Source organism: Oncorhynchus clarkii, chromosome 14 (genome assembly GCF_045791955.1).
Source record: "Oncorhynchus clarkii lewisi isolate Uvic-CL-2024 chromosome 14, UVic_Ocla_1.0, whole genome shotgun sequence".
Taxonomy (NCBI): domain Eukaryota; kingdom Metazoa; phylum Chordata; class Actinopteri; order Salmoniformes; family Salmonidae; genus Oncorhynchus; species Oncorhynchus clarkii.
Window position 1 is genome coordinate 8,000,539 of NC_092160.1, and position 27,931 is coordinate 8,028,469.

The 27,931-nt window shown below is 47.2% G+C and overlaps 1 protein-coding gene across 1 annotated transcript in view; it reads right to left on the reverse strand.

Moving 5' to 3' along the window:
• The window catches only part of LOC139365943 (putative methyltransferase NSUN7), a 42,749-nt gene extending 15,913 nt beyond the window's left edge, over nt 1–26,836 (reverse strand). Inside the window, exons 1-11 of the mRNA XM_071103002.1 lie at nt 26,651–26,836; nt 25,919–26,340; nt 13,977–14,035; nt 11,072–11,199; nt 10,813–10,965; nt 7,580–7,763; nt 6,353–6,584; nt 5,846–5,989; nt 3,608–3,709; nt 2,297–2,420; nt 1,498–1,618 (exon numbers count right to left, since the gene is read on the reverse strand). Coding sequence (XP_070959103.1) covers nt 1,498–1,618; nt 2,297–2,420; nt 3,608–3,709; nt 5,846–5,989; nt 6,353–6,584; nt 7,580–7,763; nt 10,813–10,965; nt 11,072–11,199; nt 13,977–14,035; nt 25,919–26,267 — 1,596 coding nt within the window. The 5' untranslated portion in view covers nt 26,268–26,340; nt 26,651–26,836. The remainder of the gene's footprint in view (nt 1–1,497; nt 1,619–2,296; nt 2,421–3,607; nt 3,710–5,845; nt 5,990–6,352; nt 6,585–7,579; nt 7,764–10,812; nt 10,966–11,071; nt 11,200–13,976; nt 14,036–25,918; nt 26,341–26,650) is intronic.
• Nucleotides 26,837–27,931: the final 1,095 nt, after the last annotated feature.

The following is a 27,931-nucleotide window of genomic DNA, read 5'->3' on the forward strand; positions in this document are numbered from 1 at the left end:
TTTATTCAACACTGTTTTTATTCAGCACTGTTTTTATTCAGCACTGTCAACACTGTTTTTATTCAGCACTGTTTTTATTCAGCACTGTCAACACTGTTTTTATTCAACACTGTTTTTACTCAGCACTGTTTTTATTCAGCACTGTCAACACTGTTTTTATTCAGCACTGTCAGCACTGTTTTTATTCAGCACTGTCAACACTGTTTTTATTCAGCACTGTCAACACTGTTTTTATTCAGCACTGTCAGCACTGTTTTTATTCAGCACTGTTTTTATTCAGCACTGTTTTTATTCAGCACTGTCAACACTGTTTTTATTCAGCACTGTCAACACTGTTTTTATTCAGCACTGTCAGCACTGTTTTTATTCAGCACTGTTTTTATTCAGCACTGTTTTTATTCAGCACTGTCAACACTGTTTTTATTCAGCACTGTCAGCACTGTTTTTATTCAGCACTGTTTTTATTCAGCACTGTTTTTATTCAGCACTGTCAACACTGTTTTTATTCAGCACTGTCAACACTGTTTTTATTCAGCACTGTCAACACTGTTTTTATTCAGCACTGTCAGCACTGTTTTTATTCAGCACTGTTTTTATTCAGCACTGTTTTTATTCAGCACTGTTTTTATTCAGCACTGTCAGCACTGTTTTTATTCAGCACTGTTTTTATTCAGCACTGTCAACACTGTTTTTATTTAGCACTGTCAACACTTTTTATTCAGCACTGTCAACGCTGTTTTTATTCAGCACTGTCAACACTGTTTTTATTCAGCACTTTTATAAAACCTAACTTTTACTTCTCCCTACTTCCACTCGTGCTTCAGCTGCAATGAATGAGTAGCCAAGTGTATCAATACGCCTGAGTTTGTATTATTGGCAGCTCGTCATGTTTATTTTAATATCGAGGAATATTTCACTTTCTCTGGTCATAGGAACAACATGAATTTGTGCATGAGGCAGAAATAATGTGACGGCGTCCCCTCTCTCTGGTCAGTCTCACCGGAGGAAAGGAGAGAGCAGAACTGTGAGAGGCAGACCCTCTGCTGCTTTCTGCCTGAGACTGTCCATCAGATGCAGGTACCATCAGTCCAGTCAAATAAAAAAGCTAATTATTAGCAAATGATTTACATTTATTCTCAGCTGTGCCTCGCAAGTGATACGACAACTGATCTATTTTGTTATCAATTTTTTATATAAAATATGGCCTGAGAAGAACAGTACTGGCAGGCCAAGCATAGCCAATATGCTGTGATAATGTATTAGACCTACTGCACAAACCTCATTCCTACACAACTGGTTGTATTAGGTTCATGTTACATAGGCATACATTTTTTAAGTCATGTTTTTGTATTTGTTTTTTTTCTAAGCAGTAAATCTCGGCTTGCTTTTTGACTGCGAAAGTGATCTTGACTCAGAAAGGGTTGGTGAATTACAAGTACTGTATCACAACAGGGGTCTCTCTCTCTCTCTCTCCGTGTCTCTCTCTGTCTGTCTCACCTCTCTGGTGAGTACAGCTAGGAAACAGCCGTTAGTTTCGTCTGAAGGATCCAGTCTGAAGAACGGACACCCTGCTCTCTCCTCAGCTCGGCCCAGAGATGTGGGTAAGGAAGAGCTCGGCCTGGACAACACGCACGCACAGTCACACACAACGCATGCAGCGAGGGATACATGCGCACACACACACACACAGAGTTAATAAATGCACAGAGTTAATAAATGCACAGACACAGTTAATAAATAATTCACAGGCCACAAGTCAATACAATCCCTACCAATAGTCTTAGGTATAGCTGTTTAAGCCTGGGGCTGTGAAGAACTGTTGTAAAATAGTCTAACTTCAAGAACAATATCCACACAGGGAAAACTACCCACGAGATAACGAGGAAAGAGTTTCTTTGTTTTGGAGCTGATAATGATTTCATCTCTAATGGCAGGCCTTTAGGTCCTACCTGGGGTGCTAAAGTTTGAGAGGGAGGTGAGCCATAGAGAGGGAGAGAGAGACAGAGAGGGGGGAAAGGGGGGAGTGGGGTTGAGAGGGGGAGGAAGAGAGCGAAAAAGAAACACAGAGAGAGAGAGAGAGAGAGAGAGACAGAGAGAGAGAGACAGAGAGACAGAGAGAGACAGAGAGAGAGAGAGAGACAGAGAGAGAGAGAGAGAGAGAGAGAGAGAGACAGAGAGACAGAGAGAGACAGAGAGAGAGAGAGAGACAGAGAGAGAGAGAGAGAGAGAGAGAGAGAGACAGAGAGAGAGAGAGACAGAGAGAGAGAGAGACAGAGAGAGAAAGAAATAGACTAACCTGAATGCTTGTAGTTTGGGTCCCTCAGTAGGCCCAGCCTGTTCCAGAGCTCCCCTCACCACCTCTTCATTCTCCTCAGGGTACAAGGAGCAGGTAGAGTACACCACCACCTGCACCTTGGGGACTGGACACAAACGTGCAAACACACAGACACATGCAAACACACACACACACACACACACACTCACGTTAAATAAACACACACCTACAGTATTAGCACACAGCCCCACAAGGCATATCAACACACACACATAAAATAACATATTCAACATGCAAATGAAACATGTTCACACTCACAAAGCACAACCACGAATGAACATCAATGAATATATCTCCAACGAAGCACAGCGGATGACGGCAAAAAGACAGCTAAGCCGACAATTGTTTTTCACATTCCACTGCACACAAATCCTCACTTAGGGGCTTTGAAGCAGAGCATGTATAAATGTTATTTTTCTTTAAACAGTTCACGTATATGAAGCATTTCTCATTTCATTCCCCTGTTGCCTTGCACCAGCTGCTGATTCCAGCCAACCATTTCTTTGGCTGCTTAGATCCCCCCCCAAGCTGATTTCTGCTAAGTGAGAACAATAGACTTAGTTAATGAGACCAAATATTTGACCTATGGTAATAAACACAACAGATGTGTGCTGTTACAATATCCAATAAGAAAATAGTTGTAAACATCAAAAGAGATGCAGCACCACCAGTCACCGTGCCAACGGGTGGGTCGATAGCCATCTGCCATTCATTAACGGCCCGTTAGAGAGGATCTGCCGCTGCTGGCAAAACCATTTGAGCCCGATCAATGACCGTGTGATTAGAGAAGATGGGTTTCCGTCACACACACCCACACACACACACACACACACACACACACACACACACACACACACACACACACACACACACACACACACACACACACACACACACACACACACACACACACACACACACACCCTAGATTAACATGATCCAGCCCACACGGAGTTCATACAATAAGACATGAATAACTGGTTGGGTTTGCTGTGTTTCTTCAACCTGTCTCTTCAGACCAGCCCTGTGTCTGTCTGTATGAGGGAAAGTGCACAGCATGGGAAGGTTACTGAGTCGTTGTTTTGTAGCTAACAGTAGTCATGCTGACCAGACCAGGAAACACTCGCATTTCTAATTAAGACTTAGAGCCTCTCAGAGGGGAACTCAGCTCTAATTGCAGATGAGATTAGATCATTTGTGAGAGAGGTGGTGTGTGTGTGTACACACACGTAAACACCGTCTCTCTCTCTCTCTGTACGTTCTCACACTCACACTTCAGGGCATGGATGATGTCTCTCTTCTGCTGGGCCACCAGTGTGTACAGCTTGGTCTGGGCTATGGAACCCTGGGACAGGTCCTGGAGCAGGTCTGTGTCTGAAACCGAGATGTCTTTACACTTCTGCTCATCTGTAATCTAATTTGGGTTGATTTTGGATTAAGCAGAAGCCAATTCAAGGGTAAACTGTACCTCCGTTCTCCTACAGTTATGAACTCAACAGGGTTGAGGGTATGATTTGAGGTATAGGGGTATATACAGTGAGGGGGGAAAGTATTTGATCTCCTGCTGATTTTGTACGTTTGCCCACTGACAAAGAAATGATCCGTCTATAATTTTAATAATAGGTTTATTTGAACAGTGAGAGACAGAATAACAACAACAAAAATCCAGAAAAACTTATGTTTTGCATTTTAATGGGGGAAATAAGTATTTGACCCCCTCTCAATCAGAAAGATTTCTGGCTCCCAGGTGTCTTTTATACAGGTAACGAGCTGAGATTAGGAGCACACTCTTAAAGGGAGTGCTCCTAACCTCAGCTTGTTACCTGTATAAAAGACACCTGTCTACAGAAGCAATCAATCAATCAGATTCCAAACTCTCCACCATGGCCATGACCAAAGAGCTCTCCAAGGTTGTCAGGGACAAGATTGTAGACCTACACAAGGCTGGAATGGGCTACAAGACCATCGCCAAGCAGCTTGGTGAGAAAGTGACAACAGCTGGTGCGATTATTCGCAAATGGAAGAAACACAAAAGAACTGTCAATCTCCCTCGGCCTGGGGTTCCATGCAAGATCTCACCTCGTGGAGTTGCAATGATCATGAGAACGGTGAGGAATCAGCCCAGAACTACACAGGGGGATCTTGTCAATGATCTCAAGACAGCTGTGACCATAGTCACCAAGAAAACAATTGGTAACACACTACGCCGTGAAGGACTGAAATCCTGCAGCGCCCGCAAGGTCCCCCTGCTCAAGAAAGCACATATACATGCCCGTCTGAAGTTTGCCAATGAACATCTGAATGATTCAGAGGACAACTGGGTGAAAGTGTTGTGGTCAGATGAGACCAAAATGGAGCTCTTTGGCATCAACTCAACTCTCTGTGTTTGGAGGAGGAGGAATGCTGCCTATGACCCCAAGAACACCATCCCCACCGTCAAACATGGAGGTGGAAACATTATGCTTTGGGGGTGTTTTTCTGCTAAGGGGGACAGGACAACTTCACCGCATCAAAGGGACGATGGACTGTCAAATCTTGGGTGAGAACCTCCTTCCCTCAGCCAGGGCATTGAAAATGGGTTGTGGGTGGTTATTCCCGCATGACAATGACCCAAAACACATGGCCAAGGCAACAAAGGAGTGGCTCAAGAAGAAGCACATTAAGGTCCTGGAGTGGCCTAGCCAGTCTCCAGACCTTAATTCCATAATTGCCCTTAATTGCCAAACGTCAGCCTTGAAACCTTAATGACTTGGAGAAGATCTGCAGAGGAGTGGGACAAAATCCCTCCTGAGATGTGTGCAAACCTGGGGGCCAACTACAAGAAACGTCTGACCTCTGTGATTGCCAACAAGGGTTTTGCCACCAAGTACTAAGTCATGTTTTGCAGAGGGGTCAAATAATTATTTCCCTCATGAAAACGCAAATCAATTTCTATCATTTTTGACATGCGTTTTTCTAGATTTTTGCTGTTGTTATTCTGTCTCTCACTGTTCAAATAAACCTACCATTAAAATTATAGATTGATCATTTCTTTGTCAATGGGAAAACGTACAAAATCAGCAGGGGATCAAGTACTATTTTCCCTCACTGTAGGTGGTAATATGGAGGGTATAGGGGTGTAATATGGAGGGTATAAAGGTGGTAATATGGAGGGTATAGGGGTGTAATATGGAGGGTATAAAGGTGGTAATATGGAGGGTATAGGGGTGTAATATGGAGGGTATAAAGGTGGTAATATGGAGGGTATTAAGGTGGTAATATGGAGGGTATAGGGGTGTAATATGGAGGGTATAAAGGTGGTAATATGGAGGGTATAGGGGTGTAATATGGAGGGTATAGGGGTGTAATATAGAGGGTATATAGGTGATAATATGGAGGGTATAGGGGTGGTAATATGGAGGGTATAGGGGTGGTAATATGGATGGTAGATGGGTGGTAATATGGAGGGTATATACGTGGTAATATACAGGGTATATGGGGTGTAGTGTGTTGGGGTATGCGAAGCAGTACCTCCGTTCTCCTGCAGTATGAACTCAACAGGGTTGCTGACTGCAGACACGGAGCACTGGGGGGTCAGCAGGATGACCCGGACCCGCTGGAGTCTCAGGTCACATGGGTCCAGAGACAGGAAACTCATAGGGATCAGCTTCACGTCTGACCAGACAAACTCAAACACTCAGACACACATATACAGTAAGTCTGTAGCATGAACCAACCCACACTGGGACTCAGTAACATTTCTCCCAAGAACACAACCACAATAGTAATACATACCTATTTACCAGACGTGTCTCTTATCCAAAGCGACTTACTTAAAGCGGGCACACGAAAGGGTGGTCCCAGAAAACTCTGCCCAACAATTCTGCTGTTCTAAGCATCATGCTCTACCCACTGAGCTACATAGGACCACAACCATATCGTGCCAACAGTACACGCTTAAATGGAAAGTAGCTAGCGACAGTTGACTTACACAAACACACGCACGCACGCACGCACACACAGACGGATCCCACGTACTCTTGCAGGCCATATTGGCAAGGACCTCCTGTAGCTCCTCCCTCTGGGCGGGTGGGCGGTCGCCAACACAGACGAACACTTTCGACTGGCTGTTGCCATGGGCGTTGTCGTGGGTGACCAGGGAGGCGGTGTGTGACATGGTAAGGCCGGAGGAGGAGCCAGCCATCAGGACGTCCCCGTCTGGGAGCAACAGAGAGCGCACCACACAGGGACCGACGCTACACCACTTATCCTAGAGAAGTGTGGGTGAGAGGGGGGTAGAGGGGGAAGGGTAAGATAGAAGGGAGAGAGTGAAGGGGGGAGACGGGAGGGTGGTGGAAGGGGAGGGAGAGAAGGAAAGAGAGAGGTAGGGTTACAACTTGACTACAACCTTTTTCCACAAAGGAGAGAGAGAGAGAGAGAGAGAGAGGATGAGAGAGAGAGAGAGAGAGAGAGAGAGAGAGAGAGAGAGAGAGAGAGAGAGAGAGAGAGGATGAGAGAGAGAGAGAGAGAGAGAGAGAGAGAGAGAGAGAGAGAGAGAGAGAGAGAGAATAATGTGTGCAAGCAGACAGAGAGATTAATGGAGATGTCCTTCAACCAGCAGAGCCCCACCCTCTAGAGACAGTGCTGAACATAGCATAACAGAGCCAGCTAATTTGACTTCCTTTAGTTAGTGTCCATATCACGGTCTTTGTACGAAAAAAAGAAAGAGAGGAAGGCAAGAGCAAGGACACGGAGAAAGGGAGGAGAGGGGGAGTGAGAGGAAGACGAGGAGAGAGGGGAAGTGATTAATTTAGCAGTGGTATTGAATGCTTAATTGAATTTGGCTTCGTAATCACATTTCACTGTGCTTGTGTGGCATGACGCTCAGAGAAGCTGTGGCAGGCAGCAGCTTGACTTTGTTGGAGTAGAAATTAAAATGACAAGCTTATAGCTCCGCAGCCATATAATTAGTCATTAGAATACTCTCCCAGAAACAAGGAGGAGGGTTTCATAGACTGGCACAAAATGGGCTTTGGATACTCCGTATTCACAATGGATGGGGAAGAATTTTCATCGAAAAGTTGACTTTGATTTATGGATGCAAGCTGACGTACAATAGAGCCATATGTTTCTTTCGTTGTTTTGTTCAATTGTTGGCTTAGAACGAAGCCCTGGGGTGTGTCTGAAATGGCACCCTATCCTGGTCACATGTAGTGCACTATACAGGGAATAGATGCCATCTCCCAGGCAGTCTTGCAGCAGTACCTGTATGATGAGCTTGTTGTCGCTGAGCAGCTTGGTGCGGTACAGGTCAGCTTTGAGCTGGGGGGGGAACACCAACACGTCCACACAGTGGGGGTCCTGACAGAAGGACTGCCCTTCCAACTGCCCGACTGAATTCACCTGAGAGAATCCCCCTCGCTTCAGGACGCCGCACACCTCTTCAAGGCTGGGGGGGGGAGACGAGACAGGATGTGAGGGTCATTATAGCAGGTCAAATCCCTCTATGGCCCTTTAAAAAGCTTCTACCGCGGATGTCACCTCTGGTAGTAAAATGTAATTTCCTGTGTGTGCACGGAAGCACGCACACACGCACACACACACACACATACCACTGTTAACCTTAGAGTCTCAGGGCTTGTTGCTGATTGGATCTGTCCACTACAAGGGGATTTACACACCACTAAATCAGGCTGACTGCAGCAACAGACATACACCCACACACACCCTCTCAGACTTGACATGAACCAACACTACCACCACTCTTGTCAAGAGGGCGCAACAGCGTCTCTACTTCCTAAGGCGGCTGAAGTAATTCGGCATGCCACCCGGGTCCTCTCCAGATACTACCGCTGTACCATCGAGAGCGTCCTGACCGGTTGCATCACAGCCTGGTACTGGAATTGCTCCGTCCACAACCTCAAGGCTCTCCAGCGGGTGGTGAAGACGGCCTATTACATCACTGGGACCGTGCTCTCACCCATCCAGGACATCTAGTCGAAAAGGTGCCTGAGGAAGGCATGCAGCATCATCAAGGATCCCACGCACCCCAGCCACAAGCTGTTCTCTCCCTTAACGTCAGAGAGACAGTATCGGAACATGAGGTCTGATACCAACAGGTTCAGAGACAGTTTCTATCTACAAACCATCAGACTGCTGAACACTTGAACTGGACTGAGCACCTGCTCTGATTCTCCACACCTTAGCACACATGCAGTCACTCATATACACACACACACACACACACACACACACACACACACACACACACACACACACGTCACGCCCTGATATGTTTCACCTGTCCCTGTGATTGTCTCCACCCCCTCCAGGTGTCACTTATTTTCCCCAGTGTATTTATCCCTGTGTTTCCTGTCTCTCTGTACCAGTGTATTTATCCCTGTGTTTCCTGTCTCTCTGTACCAGTGTATTTATCCCTGTGTTTCCTGTCTCTCTGTACCAGTGTATTTATCCCCGTGTTTCCTGTCTCTCTGTACCAGTGTATTTATCCCCGTGTTTCCTGTCTCTCTGTACCAGTGTATTTATCCCTGTGTTTCCTGTCTCTCTGTACCAGTGTATTTATCCCTGTGTTTCCTGTCTCTCTGTACCAGTGTATTTATCCCTGTGTCCCTGTGTACCCCCCCCCCCCCCCCCACACACACACACACACACAGACATGCACACACATTTCACAACTACTGCTACCAGACTCTTATTATACTGCTCAGTTTATACAATGCCCCCCCCACCCCACCCCAATACCCAACACACACACACACACACACACACACACACACACACACACACACACACACACACACACACACACACACACACACACACACGTCACGCCCTGATATGTTTCACCTGTCCCTGTGATTGTCTCCACCCCCTCCAGGTGTCACTTATTTTCCCCAGTGTATTTATCCCTGTGTTTCCTGTCTCTCTGTACCAGTGTATTTATCCCTGTGTCCCTGTGTACCCCCCCCCCCCCCCCCCCACACACACACACACTCTGTACCAGTGTATTTATCCCTGTGTCCCTGTGTACCCCCCCCCCCCCCCCCCCACACACACACACACACACACAGACATGCACACACATTTCACAACTACTGCTACCAGACTCTTATTATACTGCTCAGTTTATACAATGCCCCCCCCACCCCACCCCAATACTTGTGTAAATATTGTAGTATAAATTGTGCCTTCCTGAATTAGAATTATGCAATACCACCCTGCATACCACTGCTGGCTTGCTTCTGAATCTAAGCAGGGTTGGTCCTGGTCAGTCCCTGGATGGGAGACCAGATGCTGCTGGAAGTGGTGTTGGAGGGCCAGTATGAGGCACTCTTTCCTCTGGTCTAAAAAATATCCCAGTTCCCCAGGGCTGTGATTGGGGACACAACCCTGTGTAGGGTGCCGTCTTTTGGATGGGACGTTAAACGGGTGTTCTGACTCTCTGAGGTCATTAAAGATCCCATGGCACTTATCGTAAGAGTAGGGGTGTTAACCCCGGTGTCCTGGCTAAATGACCAATCTGGCCCTCAAACCATCAAGGTCACCTAATAATCCCCAGCTTCCAATTGGCTCATTAATCCCCCTCAACTCCCCTGTAACTATTCCCCAGGTCGTTGCTGTAAATGAGAACGTGTTCTCAGTCCACTTACCTGGTAAAATAACGGATAAAAAAAACTGTCCAGAGCGTTTTGCCGTTCTGCATTACAGTGTGGTACGACAGTGTCACAGTACAGACAAAAAACAGGGTGACAAGTCTGCTGAGAACTGAGTAAAGAACCTTTCTGGACAGCTACCACAAAAACATGCCGAGGATGGCAAACAAAATAGCAGAGGAAGGACTCCTCCCAACTCTTGAGTTTGTGATCCTGCTATCCAGGAAACACTGCAGACTCCCAAGTCTAAACTGGTCGGGTACAAAAACAGATTGGTGCCACACGCACTGACTGCATGGGAATGGACGTGCAATTGTGAGAAGGGAAATGTAACTGTGTAAAATAATCATGGAATTGTGGACATTGTAATGATAGGTTTGTGCTGTAACATGATGTGCAACGCTCAGTGAACTTGGACATTAAGGGGATGTGTTATATTGAGTGGATGAGGGGGGGGGCACAGTGATTGTAATGGTGAAGGGAGGTGTATGAGTCCTTACGCTGTCTTTTCTGTTTTGTTTTTCACAAATGTGTATGTTTGATGTTGTCTATGTTGCCATGTCTCTCACTCTCTCGCAGGGCCTTGTCTTCTACGTAAAGCATTTTTCTGTGGAAAATCAGACAAGTATATATCTAACCTAATCTCTCTCTCTCTCCGTCTCTCTACGTCTCTCCTCCGTTCTCTCTCGCACACGCACACTATGGTTTAATGGGATGTCTGCATGGCACCTGCATGGCCAACACCCACAATCTCAGACCTGTGTGTGTGTGTGTGTGTGTGTGTGTGTGTGTGTGTGTGTGTGTGTGTGTGTGTAGTGTGCTGACCTGCTCTTGAATGTGTTGACCCATGCGTAGAGGAGCAGCCTGTTGGCTCTCTCCTGTTTCTTCCTCACAGCCTCGGGGAGGATGCAGTCGATGGTCAGGAGGTCATGTTTGATCCTACTGCGAGCCAGGGAGGCTGCCAGCTTGGTCTTAAACCTACAACACACACAGGAAGAGAGAAGGTGTTCCAACAGACACTCATACCCCTCAGCGACCTACCAAAACAACACAGATAAAGTACCCCCCCCCCCTTCCCTCTTACCTGAGGAGGCAGTTCTCCACCTCCCTGACTTCCTGTACGAGCTCCTCCCCCTGGCATTCCCGAGGGAGGAACTTCCTGTCCTGGAAGTCGTAAAGCATCACCACCACCAGACTCATCTGGTCATCAGGCTGGAGAAAGCGTAGAGTTAGAATCCATAGATCAGACACACTTCAAAAGCCAACTGTATACGTGTCCAGAAACGGAAATAACAGCAGAGTTGGGGCTGGATAGAGAGAGAGAGAAGTTTTGCTTCAATAATCAACCGCACCAGAGTATCTACGGATAGAAATGTCACGCTCTGACAGTCAACTGCCAACAAACTGTCAGTCGGCCAAAGAGAGAAAACAACAGATACAGCATGGAACGGATGAAGGAGTTGTTCTTCAACAGTTGGATGCCTACACCAGAGGGAGCATAGAGAGAGAATAGAACGAATTCACACGGTTCAACAATCAACATTCTTTATCATCAAACCCCAGAGATCGCCTAGACACAGTAAGGATAATTCAATACTGCTATACACAGTAACTACCTTCAGAAACCCTCAAGAGATATCCCCTGAGAAAGCAGTTTGATGGGTTTATTGATTAGGCAGGATTGACAGTGTCATGTAACTCCTATGGTTGTTTTGGGCAGGTACCCAGCAGTCCCCCGTCCTCCACTCAGAGGCAGAGGTAGGTTGGTGGAGCAGCTTTGGGATGCCCTGCCAGGACCTGGCTTCTACCTCTTAATTAAACCCGGTAGGAAGACACACTCCATCTCTCCCTCTCACACTCTACCTCTCCCACCAGCTTATCACCCTCTCATACCTTCACGCTCTGTCACTCTGTCCCTCCGTCGCTCTATCCCTCCCCTTTCTTCCTCTCTCTCCCTCTTTCTCCCTCAAGGGGTCGAGGGACACAGATCACATTAGTGGCAGATGGTGTTGCTCGGCAGCAACAGATTGCCATGGCTCCGCTGCAAGGCTAATGGAGCGAGACGCTACGCTAGGCTAACACTAACTGCTCGGCTAACACTAACTGCTCGGCTAAAGAACTAGCGCCAGCTCGTTATTCACTCAGGGGCTTTTAATCAGATTTTTGGAAAGGTTGATATCAGAAACAGGTGCTGGGTCCGTCCCTATCTCCCCCTCCTTTCCCTACATTCCTCTCTCCCTTCCTCCGTCATCGCTCGCCTTCTACCAAGGTTGAACCCGGGGGGGGGGGGGGGGGGGGGGGGGCTGCCTGGCAACAGCGTCCCGTGGCTGGAAGTAAACAAGTCTGTTGTGATGTCGCGTCACCCCTGCTGCCGCGCTGTGACATCAGGCCTTAACACCCAACACTGGCCACTTAACACTGACCAACTGAACACTGGCCGTGATGGATGTGATGGACCAAGTAATGATCAAATGATGAGGTCTACAAATACAGAGGTCGCTGCTATGCATGGTCTACCAGCAGGAGAATACTGTGCAGTTTCACTGCATCACTTAAACTCCTATGCTTTGTCTCTCTGGTCACTGCATGGTCACTTCCCTCTATTTCCAGCCGCAGTGAGGTAGATCTAATCCCCATTTCTCTCTTCACTGCAATCAAATACACTCCAGACTTCAGTTCCCCTCTTAGAAAGAAAGCTTCCAAAAGGGTTCTTCGGCTGTCCCCATAGGATAACCCTTTTTGGTTCCAGGTAGAACCCTTCTGGCTTCCATGTAGAACCCTCTGTGGAAAGGGTTCTACGTGGAACACAAAAGAGTTCCACCTGGAACCAAAAAGGGTTATTCAAAGGGTTCTCCTATGGGGACAGCTGAAGAACCCTTTTAGGTTCTAGATAGCACCTTTCGTTTCTATCCCCATCCCCCTCTCCTTTTTATGTCTCCCTTGGCACCCCTCTCCTCCTCTTTCCGTCAAGGTTGAACTTTATAGATGCCAGGGGTGTAAAATGAGGTGAGAGTGAGTTCTGAAGAGAGCCTCATTGTGTCTGGCCTTTATTGTCTCCAGAATAACGACCTGCCACCCCACCATAGAGAAGACCCATTCATTCCAGGCAAGGCCATATTTCACACAGTTACTACAGTAAGTCTGTGCGTGTCATGCGTGTATGTGTATATGTGTGTGTCTGTGTGTGGGTGGGTGCATGTGTGTGTGTATGTGTCTGTGTGTGTGTGTGTGTGTGTGTGTGCGTGTGCGCGCGCTTATGGATGAAATCCAGTTTGCCCTCACATTACCATCTCCATCATTGCCATCATCTCTACTCTGACATCACAAGCCTGTTTCTTTAAACTACAGCGGGGCAAAAGTACACTCAGAAACCATCCCAGACGCCAATCTTGATTTACGTAAATGAGTAGGGAGGCGTTGTTTTACAGTGCAACTACCTCTCGGTTCATGGCTGCCGTGGGAACCTTCTCTTTACGTCTACACAGTGCACTGCTAATTGTATTGGGCTCACAGCCCAGACAACCGCTCCCAGAGACGGAGAGAGGAGGGATACGTATCGACCAGAATACACTCAGACCCGCTGAGCGGCGGGCACGCAGACACAGCCCTGAGCAGCCCAGGGTGCCATGTAGAGCATCCTGATCTCATCACTAATGGAGTGTTTCTGTTTGAGAAAAGCAACAAACCCAACAAACAACCGACTAGCCGAGTTCTCTTTGTTCTCTCAGATGTGCGGCACCAAATTGCTTTGTGATGTGAAGAAAAGGCGTTATATCGATATATAATAATCGGTATCACAGTTACAGATTAGTGGTATGAAAAGCAAGCAGAGCTGAACAAAGACTTTGTACAACAAGGAGAACAGCGGGACATGAATATTGAGAGCTCTGAAGTACCGCTGTGGAGTCAGGAAGTTAGAGAAAGTCAAAACCGGTTTAAACAGATCTCGAACTTCCTCCTCCCTGGGTGAAGCTCTATGTTTCACTCACCATTGGCTGAGAGAGGTAAAAGCAGCTGTCAATCATGATGTCCTCCAGGAGCTCTTGGTCTGTGGTGGGAGGAGCATAGAGAATGTTTCAATAGTGTAACTCGTGGACAGGTGAGTGAGTGAGTGAGTGAGTGAGTGAGTGAGTGAGTGAGTGAGTGAGTGTGAGAGAGAGAGAGAGAGAGAGAGAGAGAGAAGGTGAGAATTAATATTTCCATCATATGGAGATAATGGTTCAGGATCTTGCCAATCTCATCTCTATCTTTATTATCTCTATCTCTAATTATCTCCACAGACCAGCCCAGACCAGACAGGATCATTTGGAACATGCCTGATAGAATTACACACCTAACCCAATGAAATAAATGACTAGGGCTGAGACTCCATATCTAATGCTGAGCTCTTGTCTAGAAAGTAGATAGGGAGAGACAGCGAGAGAGCTCTCGCAGGCAGCAGGAATAATCTCACTATAATTTGAAACGCTAATTCAATTAGATGAGGATTTAATTTTTTACTCACACAATTAAATGCTCATTTTGTATTTTAATGGAGTTAATCAGAGATTTAAATTGAGTTAATTTACCATAATTCATTTAGAAATTAGAGTCTCTGCGACACTGATGACACTTATTAATCACACGTTGCTAGTCATGTAATCGGTGGCTGTAATACCAGGATACTACATGCCATGTGCATTGCTCTCATTAGAGACCAAGGTCTTGTAGGCTACATACCAGCTATCTGAGAGACATCTGCAGTTCCTAATGTGTTTTTCTCTTCTCTCTGCCCTAGCTGAGCTATCATGAAGGGAACATCTGTCTCCCTTGACAACAGGATGTTTTATTCTGACCCACACAGCCTCGCGCAAGCACGCACACACCCACACACACACACCGCCTCGCACACACGCCAGAGTATGTGAGCGGAGCGAGGAGTGAGGTGTGCCAAATTTGACTGGAGCGAGGAGCGAGTTTCCAAAGACTGGAGCATCAGCATTCTCACCCACTCCAGTAGCGCTCGCTTCACGAGCACTTCACGGGCACTTCACAGGCACTTCACGGGCACTTCACGAGCACTTCACGGGCACTTCACGGGCACTTCACAGGCACTTCACGGGCCCTTCACCGGCACTTCACGGGCACTTCACGAGCACTTCACGGGCACTTCACGAGCCCTTCACAAGCACTTCACGGGCACTTCACGGGCACTTCATGAGCCCTTCATGAGCACTTCACAGGCACTTCATGAGCCTTTCACGAGCTCTTCACGGGCACTTCACGAGCCCTTCACGGGCACTTCAAGAGCCCTTCACGAGCACTTCACGAGCCCTTCACAAGCACTTCAAGAGCCTTTCACGAGCACTTCACGATCCCTTCACAAGCACTTCACGGGCACTTCACGAGCACATCACGAGCCCTTCACGAGCACTTCACGGGCACTTCACGAGCCTTTCACGAGCTCTTCACGGGCACTTCACGAGCCCTTCACGGGCACTTCATGAGCCTTTCACGAGCTCTTCACAGGCACTTCACGAGCCCTTCACGGGCACTTCATGAGCCTTTCACGAGCTCTTCACGGGCACTTCACAAGCCCTTCACGGGCACTTCAAGAGCCTTTCACGAGCACTTCACGAGCCCTTCACAAGCACTTCACGGGCACTTCACGAGCACATCACGAGCCCTTCACGAGCCCTTCACGAGCACTTCACGGGCACTTCATGAGCCTTTCACGAGCTCTTCACGGGCACTTCACGAGCCCTTCACGGGCACTTCATGAGCCTTTCACGAGCTCTTCACGGGCACTTCAAGAGCCTTTCACGAGCACTTCACGAGCCCTTCACAAGCACTTCACGGGCACTTCACGAGCACATCACGAGCCCTTCATGAGCCCTTCACGAGCACTTCACGGGCACTTCATGAGCCTTTCACGAGCTCTTCACGGGCACTTCATGAGCCTTTCACAAGCTCTTCACGGGCACTTCATGAGCCCTTCACCGGCACTTCACGAGCACTTCACGAGCCCTTCACGGGCACTTCATGAGCCTTTCACGAGCCCTTCGCGAGCTCATGGTATGCCGGCCCAGCATGCATTTGTAATCTACTCGTGTCTGGCTATGGCCCCATGCTTTAGCTCCTGTCATGGAGTTCTCTAAATGTTTTCATAAGGAAACTGATAAAACACAGAGGTGAACAAAGACGAGGAGGACCACGAGCAAGAGAGGGAGCGAGGTGATGTAGTGTCCACAACTAAAGAACCATTGTGGAATCTGAAAAGACAGGTATCCCGAAAGCATGATGGTGTCCTTAGTACGTGCACATGCCAACATAAAGGAACCAGGTGCGTAGCTAGCTAAGTGTAGCAAAGCGAAACACTGTAGCAAAGTATTTATTAACTAAAAATCAGATCTCTTAAAAGTTTCCTTAATTTTCATTCTATTATCTACACAATAGGCCATCCTTGATTTTGGCCCAATAGGCCTGTCCTTTTACCTCTTTCAAGGAGCTTTCCGTTTTGATAGGGTTATAGTACCTAAAACCCTTTAGGCCTACCTACAGAAGAAACTGAAAACAACTACGCATCCCTGCCCAGCCTGGCAAGGGATGCCAGTGGCTCTGCAAGCACTGAGAGGGCATTCTCCACTGCTGGCCTGATCTCCATGCACCATCACATGAGCCTGAAGCCAGAGACTCCGGACAAACTCATGTTTCTAAAAATGAATTCAAAGGCACTATAGATGGAGCCTAATCATTTTTTGTTTCATTTGTAATGAATTCTAAGTAAGTCACAGCCTATATATGTGCAATTTATATACTATTAATAACAACGACATTTTGTTTAAATGCTGAGCATTTAATGCCCCTACCAGCCTAGTGTGTCGCACCAGCAAATGCTTCACAACGTATTTTTTTTGTAGGCTATAGCCTTGAAATAATATAAATAACATAGCCTAAATAATTTATCTTCGTTCCTCCTTAGGCTCCCTGTCTGGCTCCTGAACTATTTGGAGTGTTTATATGCTGTTTAATACGACATGCAGCTTGTTTGAAATGATGAGCGCTTCTGACCTTTTCCTATTGTTTATTAAAATAAGCTACTTTTCATTCAAATCATATGGTTTGGTTTCAATACTTCAAAGCCAAATGGTGGGTCCAGGTAGTCACAAAAATAGATGGGTGTTGGTTAAACTGTGATTTTAATGAACGGAGCGAATTTGAAGCGGCAGTTAGTTTTCTCCTTTGAGCGAAGAGCTGGATTTCTGACCTCTCAACTCTGCTCACATACTCTGACATACACTTACACAAGTCTCACACACACGCAGCCCCGCTCACACGCGGCCCCGCTCACACGCGGCCCCGCTCACACGCGGCCTCGCTCACACGCGGCCTCACTCACACGCGGCCCCGCTCACACGGCCCCGCTCACACGCGGCCCCGCTCACACGCGGCCTCGCTCACACGCAGCTCCGCTCACACGCAGCCTCGCTCACACGCAGCCTCGCTCACACGCAGCCTCGCTCACACGCAGCCTCGCTCACACGCAGTCCCGCTCACACGCAGCCTCGCTCACACGCAGCTCCGCTCACACGCAGCCTCACTCACACGCAGCCCCGCTCACACACGGCCTCACACACACGGCCTCACACGGCCTCACACACACACGGCCTCACACACACACAGCCTCGCTCACACACAGCCTCGCTCACACACAGCCTCACACACACACACACACACACAAACAAACAGACTCACACATTCTGGTTCCCAGTGTCCCCAGAACCACAGGCTTTCTCCTTCAACTCCAAAGAAGGGAGAGCAAACAGCAACACATCTGCTTTATCTTGGATTAGGAAACACCTGTTTCTAAACCCCCTCAATTTTGCAATGTGTTTTCACTACATGTTGGAAAGGGAAGCACAGCAGCTTTATCCAAAATGCACATGTTCCAGGTAATCTTGATAGAACAGCATTTTCCTTATTTTCAAAATCCTCTTTATCCCATTGAGAAGGCGAAAATGAAATGGGGCAGACGGGAAGGGTTTTGAGTGTATGAGTGTGTGTGTATGTGTGTGTGTGTTTGTGTGCGTACATATGTGCGTGCGTGCTTATGAATGCATTTAAATCTAAAACGAAATGGGACAGACGGGAAGGGTTTTGAGTGTGTGTGTGTGTGTGTGTGTGTGTGTGTGTGTGTGTGTGTGTACATAATGGCTGTGCTGCCCTGATTAACCTCTAATCTTAAATGACACGCCTGAGTCCTATCTAACTGCCACTGGGAGGTGTCGCCATTACAAAGAACTGCCACTGGGACGCCATGGCAACAACATACCCCGCTGTTAACCTACCATAACATCACAAATCACGCCAACCGTCTGCTCAACTTGGGCTAAACAGGTGAAGGCTAGATAAAAGGGGTGCAAAAAAACACACATATATACACACACACACACACACACACACTAAAGACAGTGTCTGTGATTGGGCCTATACTCCTTGCAGGATTTACAGCAGCGTCGGGTCAATGAGTGTTTCGATCATAGCAGCAGAAGGTCTTAAAGATAAGCCTAGCAACATGGCCGCCTTGCCTGACCCTACAGTACAGGAGGAAAGCGCAGACCCAGGGGGGGGGGGGGGGGTGTGATGATGATGCGGTATATATATATATATGTGGAGGTCATTATCCTCCCTGGTCTATAAATCAGCCTAGGGAGGACTGAGGAGTAAAACACAGAATAATTCACATATAAATCTCTCATACCAGAAGCTATTACACATCAGGGGCAGCACTGAGCTGAGGTGTAAGCACCTAAATATCGACCTATAAGCGTCGGGTAGGAGTTGCCCTTATGCACAGATCTAGGATCAGCGTACCCTCCCCAAATCCTCGCCCTAACATTGAAGGGTAAAAATACCAAACTGATCTTATACCAGTGTCTAGGGGCAACTTCATGACAACCTAGGATGAGGCGCTACTCTGTAACCAATTGTTTGAGTTTGTGTCGTGTGGCCCTCGTCCAGGTAACAAACTAACTAAGGCCAGTGAGTGATGATGAACACGGTCAAATAAATCCACACAGGAGCGCTAGAAGGCCTGAATACAACCCCACTTGGCCTTATTCAGCTCTTTGCCTCGCAGTATTCCACAGCGGTACACTCCATTTCACATGAATCTAAAAGAAGCTCTGCCAACAAACCCCCGAGTCTCTATTCAGGCGAGCTGAGCAGAACCCTTGGACAGGATGGCAGTGTTAAATAGCTTACATATTATCAACCTGCAATGTTTCATATTTGCTGAAGTGTCTCGGGGTAAAGTGCCATGCTCTTAGCCAAGGGCAGAAAGGACATGTTCCCTCTCTCTCCCTCCCACGGTCTGAAACAAGGAGCCCCCCCACCCCCCTCCCCCAAGTCAAATAAACCTATTCCCTGCCTACTCAAGCCACATATCAGCTCTGTGCTGTGACAAGGCTGCTGGCTACTACGGACGAAGAGACAGGAGTGGGCCTCGGAGGAATGCAGAACAGAGAGAGGGAATGAAGAGGGAGGGAGGGATGGATGGGGGGGGGGGGGGGGGGATCCCACCTCTCTCTCTTTCTATCTCCGTTGAGCAAATGATGTCTGGGACCAGGGACATGAAGAGATGTGATCAACCCTCCAAGATTCAAGGTGATGACTGGGGCGCTAGTGAAGATTGGAGGAAACAAATAAAAAGAGAAGGAGGAAAAGAGTGGTGGGACGGAGCCAGAAAGAGAGAGGGGGAAATAGAATAAGAGGAGAGGAAAAGAGTGGTGGGACGGAGCCAGAAAGAGAGAGGGGGAAATAGAATAAGAGGAGAGGAAAAGAGTGGTGGGACGGAGCCAGAAAGAGAGAGGGGGAAATAGAATAAGAGGAGAGGAAAAGAGTGGTGGGACGGAGCCAGAAAGAGAGAGGGGGAAATAGAATAAGAGGAGAGGAAAAGAGTGGTGGGACGGAGCCAGAAAGAGAGAGGGGGACATAGAATAAGAGGAGAGGAAAAGAGTGGTGGGACGGAGCCAGAAAGAGAGAGGGGGAAATAGAATAAGAGGAGAGGAAAAGAGTGGTGGGACGGAGCCAGAAAGAGAGAGGGGGAAATAGAATAAGAGGAGAGGAAAAGAGTGGTGGGACGGAGCCAGAAAGAGAGAGGGGGACATAGAATAAGAGGAGAGGAAAAGAGTGGTGGGACGGAGCCAGAAAGAGAGAGGGGGACATAGAATAAGAGGAGAGGAAAAGAGTGGTGGGACGGAGCCAGAAAGAGAGAGGGGGACATAGAATAAGAGGAGAGGAAAAGAGTGGTGGGACGGAGCCAGAAAGAGAGAGGGGGACATAGAATAAGAGGAGAGGAAAAGAGTGGTGGGACGGAGCCAGAAAGAGAGAGGGGGAAATAGAATAAGAGGAGAGGAAAAGAGTGGTGGGACGGAGCCAGAAAGAGAGAGGGGGACATAGAATAAGAGGAGAGGAAAAGAGTGGTGGGACGGAGCCAGAAAGAGAGAGGGGGACATAGAATAAGAGGAGAGGAAAAGAGTGGTGGGACGGAGCCAGAAAGAGAGAGGGGGACATAGAATAAGAGGAGAGGAAAAGAGTGGTGGGACGGAGCCAGAAAGAGAGAGGGGGACATAGAATAAGAGGAGAGGAAAAGAGTGGTGGGACGGAGCCAGAAAGAGAGAGGGGGACATAGAATAAGAGGAGAGGAAAAGAGTGGTGGGACGGAGCCAGAAAGAGAGAGGGGGACATAGAATAAGAGGAGAGGAAAAGAGTGGTGGGACGGAGCCAGAAAGAGAGAGGGGGAAATAGAATAAGAGGAGAGGAAAAGAGTGGTGGGACGGAGCCAGAAAGAGAGAGGGGGAAATAGAATAAGAGGAGAGGAAAAGAGTGGTGGGACGGAGCCAGAAAGAGAGAGGGGGAAATAGAATAAGAGGAGAGGAAAAGAGTGGTGGGACGGAGCCAGAAAGAGAGAGGGGGAAATAGAATAAGAGGAGAGGAAAAGAGTGGTGGGACGGAGCCAGAAAGAGAGAGGGGGAAATAGAATAAGAGGAGAGGAAAAGAGTGGTGGGACGGAGCCAGAAAGAGAGAGGGGGAAATAGAATAAGAGGAGAGGAAAAGAGTGGTGGGACGGAGCCAGAAAGAGAGAGGGGGACATAGAATAAGAGGAGAGGAAAAGAGTGGTGGGACGGAGCCAGAAAGAGAGAGGGGGACATAGAATAAGAGGAGAGGAAAAGAGTGGTGGGACGGAGCCAGAAAGAGAGAGGGGGACATAGAATAAGAGGAGAGGAAAAGAGTGGTGGGACGGAGCCAGAAAGAGAGAGGGGGACATAGAATAAGAGGAGAGGAAAAGAGTGGTGGGACGGAGCCAGAAAGAGAGAGGGGGAAATAGAATAAGAGGAGAGGAAAAGAGTGGTGGGACGGAGCCAGAAAGAGAGAGGGGGACATAGAATAAGAGGAGAGGAAAAGAGTGGTGGGACGGAGCCAGAAAGAGAGAGGGGGACATAGAATAAGAGGAGAGGAAAAGAGTGGTGGGACGGAGCCAGAAAGAGAGAGGGGGACATAGAATAAGAGGAGAGGAAAAGAGTGGTGGGACGGAGCCAGAAAGAGAGAGGGGGAAAGAATAAGAGGAGAGGAAAAGAGTGGTGGGACGGAGCCAGAAAGAGAGAGGGGGACATAGAATAAGAGGAGAGGAAAAGAGTGGTGGGACGGAGCCAGAAAGAGAGAGGGGGACATAGAATAAGAGGAGAGGAAAAGAGTGGTGGGACGGAGCCAGAAAGAGAGAGGGGGAAATAGAATAAGAGGAGAGGAAAAGAGTGGTGGGACGGAGCCAGAAAGAGAGAGGGGGACATAGAATAAGAGGAGAGGAAAAGAGTGGTGGGACGGAGCCAGAAAGAGAGAGGGGGACATAGAATAAGAGGAGAGGAAAAGAGTGGTGGGACGGAGCCAGAAAGAGAGAGGGGGACATAGAATAAGAGGAGAGGAAAAGAGTGGTGGGACGGAGCCAGAAAGAGAGAGGGGGAAATAGAATAAGAGGAGAGGAAAAGAGTGGTGGGACGGAGCCAGAAAGAGAGAGGGGGAAATAGAATAAGAGGAGAGGAAAAGAGTGGTGGGACGGAGCCAGAAAGAGAGAGGGGGAAATAGAATAAGAGGAGAGGAAAAGAGTGGTGGGACGGAGCCAGAAAGAGAGAGGGGGAAATAGAATAAGAGGAGAGGAAAAGAGTGGTGGGACGGAGCCAGAAAGAGAGAGGGGGAAATAGAATAAGAGGAGAGGAAAAGAGTGGTGGGACGGAGCCAGAAAGAGAGAGGGGGAAATAGAATAAGAGGAGAGGAAAAGAGTGGTGGGACGGAGCCAGAAAGAGAGAGGGGGAAATAGAATAAGAGGAGAGGAAAAGAGTGGTGGGACGGAGCCAGAAAGAGAGAGGGGGACATAGAATAAGAGGAGAGGAAAAGAGAGAACTAGAATGAGGGAGGAGGGGGAACGACACAGAAATAGATCACTGCAATCTAGATATTCCTAGATACCCTGGTAATAATTTCCCTTTGGTTTCACACTTAAGAGGTTCACAGTGGGTCATCTCGTACACTGCAGCAACACACACTACCACCAGGCCTCTTCTAAACTAAACCACCTCCATCCAATGAACATCAGCCCATCGGTCTCCTCTATGCTCGATTCAGTTCTTTTGTGTGAATGAGTGGGGTGACGTCGTCAGAAATCACTGTCCAACACACAAGTCTACATTACTGTAATAATGACTGCATTACGGGAACACTTTGTCCTCTGTGTGTCGTTACGGGGTTTAGGGCTACTTTTGATTCGAATGGATAAGAGTTAGAATCAAATGATCAATACAAGGGCTCATTGGCATTTTGCTCGCCGGGTTTTCGCTGCCTAAGCTTTTTTTTTTTTTTAAGTTAACAACTGACCTCAGCTCGATGTTGGATCATTGTCATTCCCAGGCTGTACGTGTAAGATGCATCCAGTGTGTTGTGTATATCGATCTCTGCAACCTGAAGTCATCCCGCTACTCGGAGGACAGTGGGGAGATTAAGGCCTCTTTCTCAGCTGTGTCGTTTCATTGGTTAGCATTTTTTTTTTTTTTTTACGCAACAAATGTGACCGAATCTGATGTGCCAGACAAATAGGCTGTGTACATCTTCACCACACCAAGCAATCTTGGCTACAATAGGACAGCCTTGACGCAGTTCAGGCACAATTACAATGTAGTGATCCGCCTCCTTTTGTCTTTTGTAATAACGACGGACATTCTATCGACCAGCCAGAAAATGTCCTTATTTTGAAAATGAATTCTGCCGCAGACATTGTATTTACGTCCCATTATAAACAAATTGTAAACGACTAAAATTAGGGGGGAGAAAAACGTGACTCATCTGAGGTTATTATTGTACGGACCTACCCAACGTCAGCCTCTGCTAGTCAATACCTCGTTCATTTGCTGTACATTTTTATTTCCAGAACATTATCCCACTATCTGGTGCTCTCCAAATTAACTCATTCCAGGGATATGAGAGTAGGTAAGACGGAGAGAATCAGAATGAGGTGGAACTGATAACATACCACTTATTAAACAAAAAATGGGATTGAAATGAGAGAGAGAAAAAATCGACTTATCTATTTTTTCCTCTGGATATAAGGACTCCAAGCCATAGAAATGAATAAAGACAAGCGATACTATACTAAATATAGAGTTAAGATAGGATCTAAGACCTCTTCCATCCAACACGGCGTGCCCTATTTTGTTGTATGACCTTTGACCTTCTAGCCTGACGACTCATACTAAATTCTTCAAATGTTCTGTAGTTCGCCACATACACTATATATATACAGAAGTATGTGGACACCCCTTGAAATGAGTGGATTTGGCAATTTCAGCCACACCCGTTGCTGACTGGTGTATAAAATCGAGCACCCAGCCATGCAATCTCCATAGACAAACATTGGCATTAGAATGTGGCACCATCATAGGATGCTAACTTTTCAACGAGTCAGTTCGGCTATTTTCTGCCCTGCTAGAGCTGCCCTGGTCTACTGTGCTGTTATTGTGAAGTGGAAACGTCTAGGAGCTACACCGGCTCAGCCGCGAATTGGTAGGCCACACAAGCTCACAGAACGGGACCGTCGAGTTCTGAAAGCAAGACTACCGAGTTCCAAACTGCCTCTGGAAGAAACGTGAAATGGGTTTCCATGGCCGAGCAGCCGCACACAAGCCTAAGTCAAAATGAGCAATGCCAAGCATCAGCTGGAGTAGTGTAAAGCTCGCCACCATTGGACTCTGGAGCAGTGGAAACAGGTTCTCTGGAGTGATGAATCATGCTTCACCATCTGGCAGTCCAACAGATGAATCTGGGTTTGGCGGATGCCAGGAGAACACTACCTGCCCGAATGCATAGTGCCAACTGTAAAGTTCGGCGGAGGAAAATAATGGTCTGGGGCTGTTTTTCATGGTTCGGACTAGGCCCCTTAGTTCCAGTGAAGGGAAATATTAACGCTACAGCGTACAATGACATTCTAGACGATACTGTGCTTCCAACTTTGTGGCAACAGTTTGGGGAAGGCCCTTTCCTGTTTTAGCATGACAATACCCCTGTGCACAAAGCAAGGTCCATACAGAAATGGTTTGTCGGAATCGGTGTGGAAGAACTTCACTGGCCTGCACAGAGCCCTGACCTCAACCCCATCAAACACCTTTGGGATGAATTGGAACGCTGACTGTAAGCCAGGCCAAATCGCCCAACATCAGTGCCTAACCTCACTTAATGTTCTTGTGGCTGAATGGAAGCAAGTCCCCGCAGTAATGTTCCAACATCTAGTGGAAAGCTTTCCCAGAAGAGTGGAGTCTGTTATAGCAGCAAAGGGGGGAACAACTCCATATTAATGCCCATGACTTTGGAATGAGATGTTCGATGAACAGGTGTCCACATACTCATGTAGTGGACTTTAGTCTGAGACTGCCATCATTGAAGTTGTTTGTGGTGATGAGGGGCACGAGGGGCACTGTACAAAACAAAGTCATGAGGGATAGGATCGTCTCTAACCAATCAGAGTATCAAAGCCAGTGACACATTTTCAAACTGCCGTTTTAACCACGTGTGTTCTGGCTCTGGCCCAGCCCATTGGTTTCTGGACCAATCAGATGGCCCTGAATGTTATTCGCACTCGGTGAAGGGTCGGGAAGGTACTCAGATCCAGACTCACTGCAGAGAAGAAACTAACGTCTGTGGGTGTGGCGTAACGTTTGGCCGGAGCAAGGAGTCTGGGGTAGCCAGGAAACGTAACTCCTGCTCTCACAACCACTTTTACAGTTGCAGCAGGGAAGCAATGGAGCTCGAGTTAGTCTGATATGCAAACCCGGACCTAAACAAGCAAGCTTAATCTAGAGAGATGAAAGCCCCTCTCACATGGGGAGAGCAGGAGAAATCGATTCCATCTCCTGGGCTGCACTGACAGTCCTCTAACCTTCCCCTCCCTTAACGCCATGGTGATTACACGCCCTGTGTGTTTGGCAGCCGCAGACCTGTACCCCAGTCCTTGGTTTCACAGATAATATATAAATAAATATATATATATATATATGGGAACAATTGATTTGTAACATCCCACTGAATTCCCCATGGCCATTCAAAGGGATTTTCTCTTGCACTTTTCCCTCCATCAATCTATCAGGATTCAATTCCACCTGTCAATTAATGTCCCTAACACTATTCATTCTCATTTTCAAATGGCCGTTTGTTTGCTTTCGTTGCTTTTCTCTTGCATGCGTGGCTCAAGATAACCACGTCCAATCATATGCTGCGGAATGGGGACCCATCATACATACGTGCATACTGCAGTTAATTAAAGAGGAAAATATAGAATGAAGGAGGAAGGATAGAAAACCTTTCTAAGTATACATTTCCCCATAGCCTACAGTCCTCTCTGCTGTTCACTTACATTTGAGTGTGTTGAAGGCCAGCTCATACGAGCTGCGTTGGTACGCCTCATCCTTGGCCTCAGGCAGGGGCAGCCCCGCCCGCTTGCCATAACTGACTAATCGGTGGGCAGCAGGCTTCTCCAGGTGAGTGTTCTGAAAGATGACTGCCGCCAGCAGATAGACAGGGTCTGGGAAGCCCAAGTGGCTCTCGTCAGGTGTGGGGGGTTCTGGAGGCAGCTCTGGGGTCTCCTCCTGCCCAAGGCCAGATCCATCCAACAGGCTCAGGTCTTTGAGGCTGGATATCTGGGAGCCACCAGCTGTCTTGGATATGGACGACCGTCGTGAGTGTGCTGTGTTTTTTTTCACCATCTTGTTATGGTTGCCTGGTCTACCAAGGCTCACCTCAAGAACAAGACCCAACTCCTGTCCCTCCACTCAGGCCCTGAAAAGACAAAAACACCCACATACTGTACACTGGAGACACACTGTAGCTGTGAGTTAAGGGTTCAAGCCAAGAAATGATATACAAAATGATGTCAAAAAAAGTTTTTATAAAAGTATAATAATAAACCACCAGGACTACTACTACTACTTATGACACAGAGACAATAATGACAAAAAAAGACAGGCTTCTAATTGTACAATTGCAACGCTGCTGCTGAAATGTGTTAACAACAATTAGAGACAAATGGTAGGCTACATACAGTACGATTTTCTTGAATAGTAAACGCACTAGTGGTTGCGGTCTTTACCTTCAGAGGGGGAGACGTCTTCAGAACTTTTCTGTCTCAGGTATCCATTAACCAGCAGCAAGCACAGTCATATTTCCTTATGTCGAAGCAGATGTTCGGGCTACGTGACCAGCAGTGAGACCTAACCTGAGCACCTACAATCTGGCTGTCTTCTTTTCGCGATGGGCGGACACCTGGAGATGTTCTTTAACTTGGCAATAAAAAAATGCTGGAAAGAAAGATAGTCGTTTCACTCTCAAAAGTGAGACACGGTAGATCTACTAGAAAATTAAAAAGCTAGCTAGCTTGCTAGAAGTAAGCAGAAAACTTCCCCAAGTAGCTAGCAGTATTATTATGGAACTCCTTGGATCAGCGAGCTTCCATCACCATGGTAACTATATGCTAATTTCCTGGAATCCAAGATTTATGCAGTAGTATCCCACTACGTTCAATTTGACAGATAAGAATACCTACATTTCAGTAACACAGACACGACTTGAATTTTTAATCAAATTTGCCTACTATCTCTCTAGTCTAATCCCCTTTTCTGGCATTTCATTGCTTTCCCCCATGGCCTCCATCCCGGACCCAAAACCTGGCAGTGGTAATAGGTGGCCCCCAGTTTCCTTCATCAGCCTAGGCATCTCCGAAACTACGCTGCGCCAGAGAGGAAGGGGCAAAGCGAGAGGATTAACTACGCCCAAAATCTGTCGGCGCGAGAATACAGCAATAAGAAGACAAAGTGGGTATTTTTTTTATGGAGGTGTATATGACAGTGTCTAATTTGGTAAGCAAAACATTTGAATACTAATTTACTACTTAAGGCTTATTTGATCTAATATAAGTTTCGTAATTATTATGTTGTTAGAAATGTATTGATATAAATTGACGCACGTGGCATACTGGAAACTTTGAGAAAAAATGTGTTTGTAAGCTGTGCTTATCTGCCCTCTCATGGGCTAGAATGAGCAAAAACGTAAATGCAACGTTTGTAAAGTGTCACTCACATTTTGAGCACACATTTGTTTACATTCCTGTTAGTGAGCATTTCACCTTTGCCAAGATAATCCATCCACCTGGCAGGTGTGGCATATCAAGAAGGTGATTAAACAGCATGATCATTACACAGATGCACCTTTTGCTTTGTACAATAAAAGGCCACTTTAAAATGTGCAGTTTTGTCACACAACACAATGCCACAGATGTATCAAGTTTTGAGGGAGCTTGCAATTGGCATACTGACTGCAGGATGGTCCACCAGAGCTGTTGCCAGATAATTTTATGTTAATTTCTCTACCATAA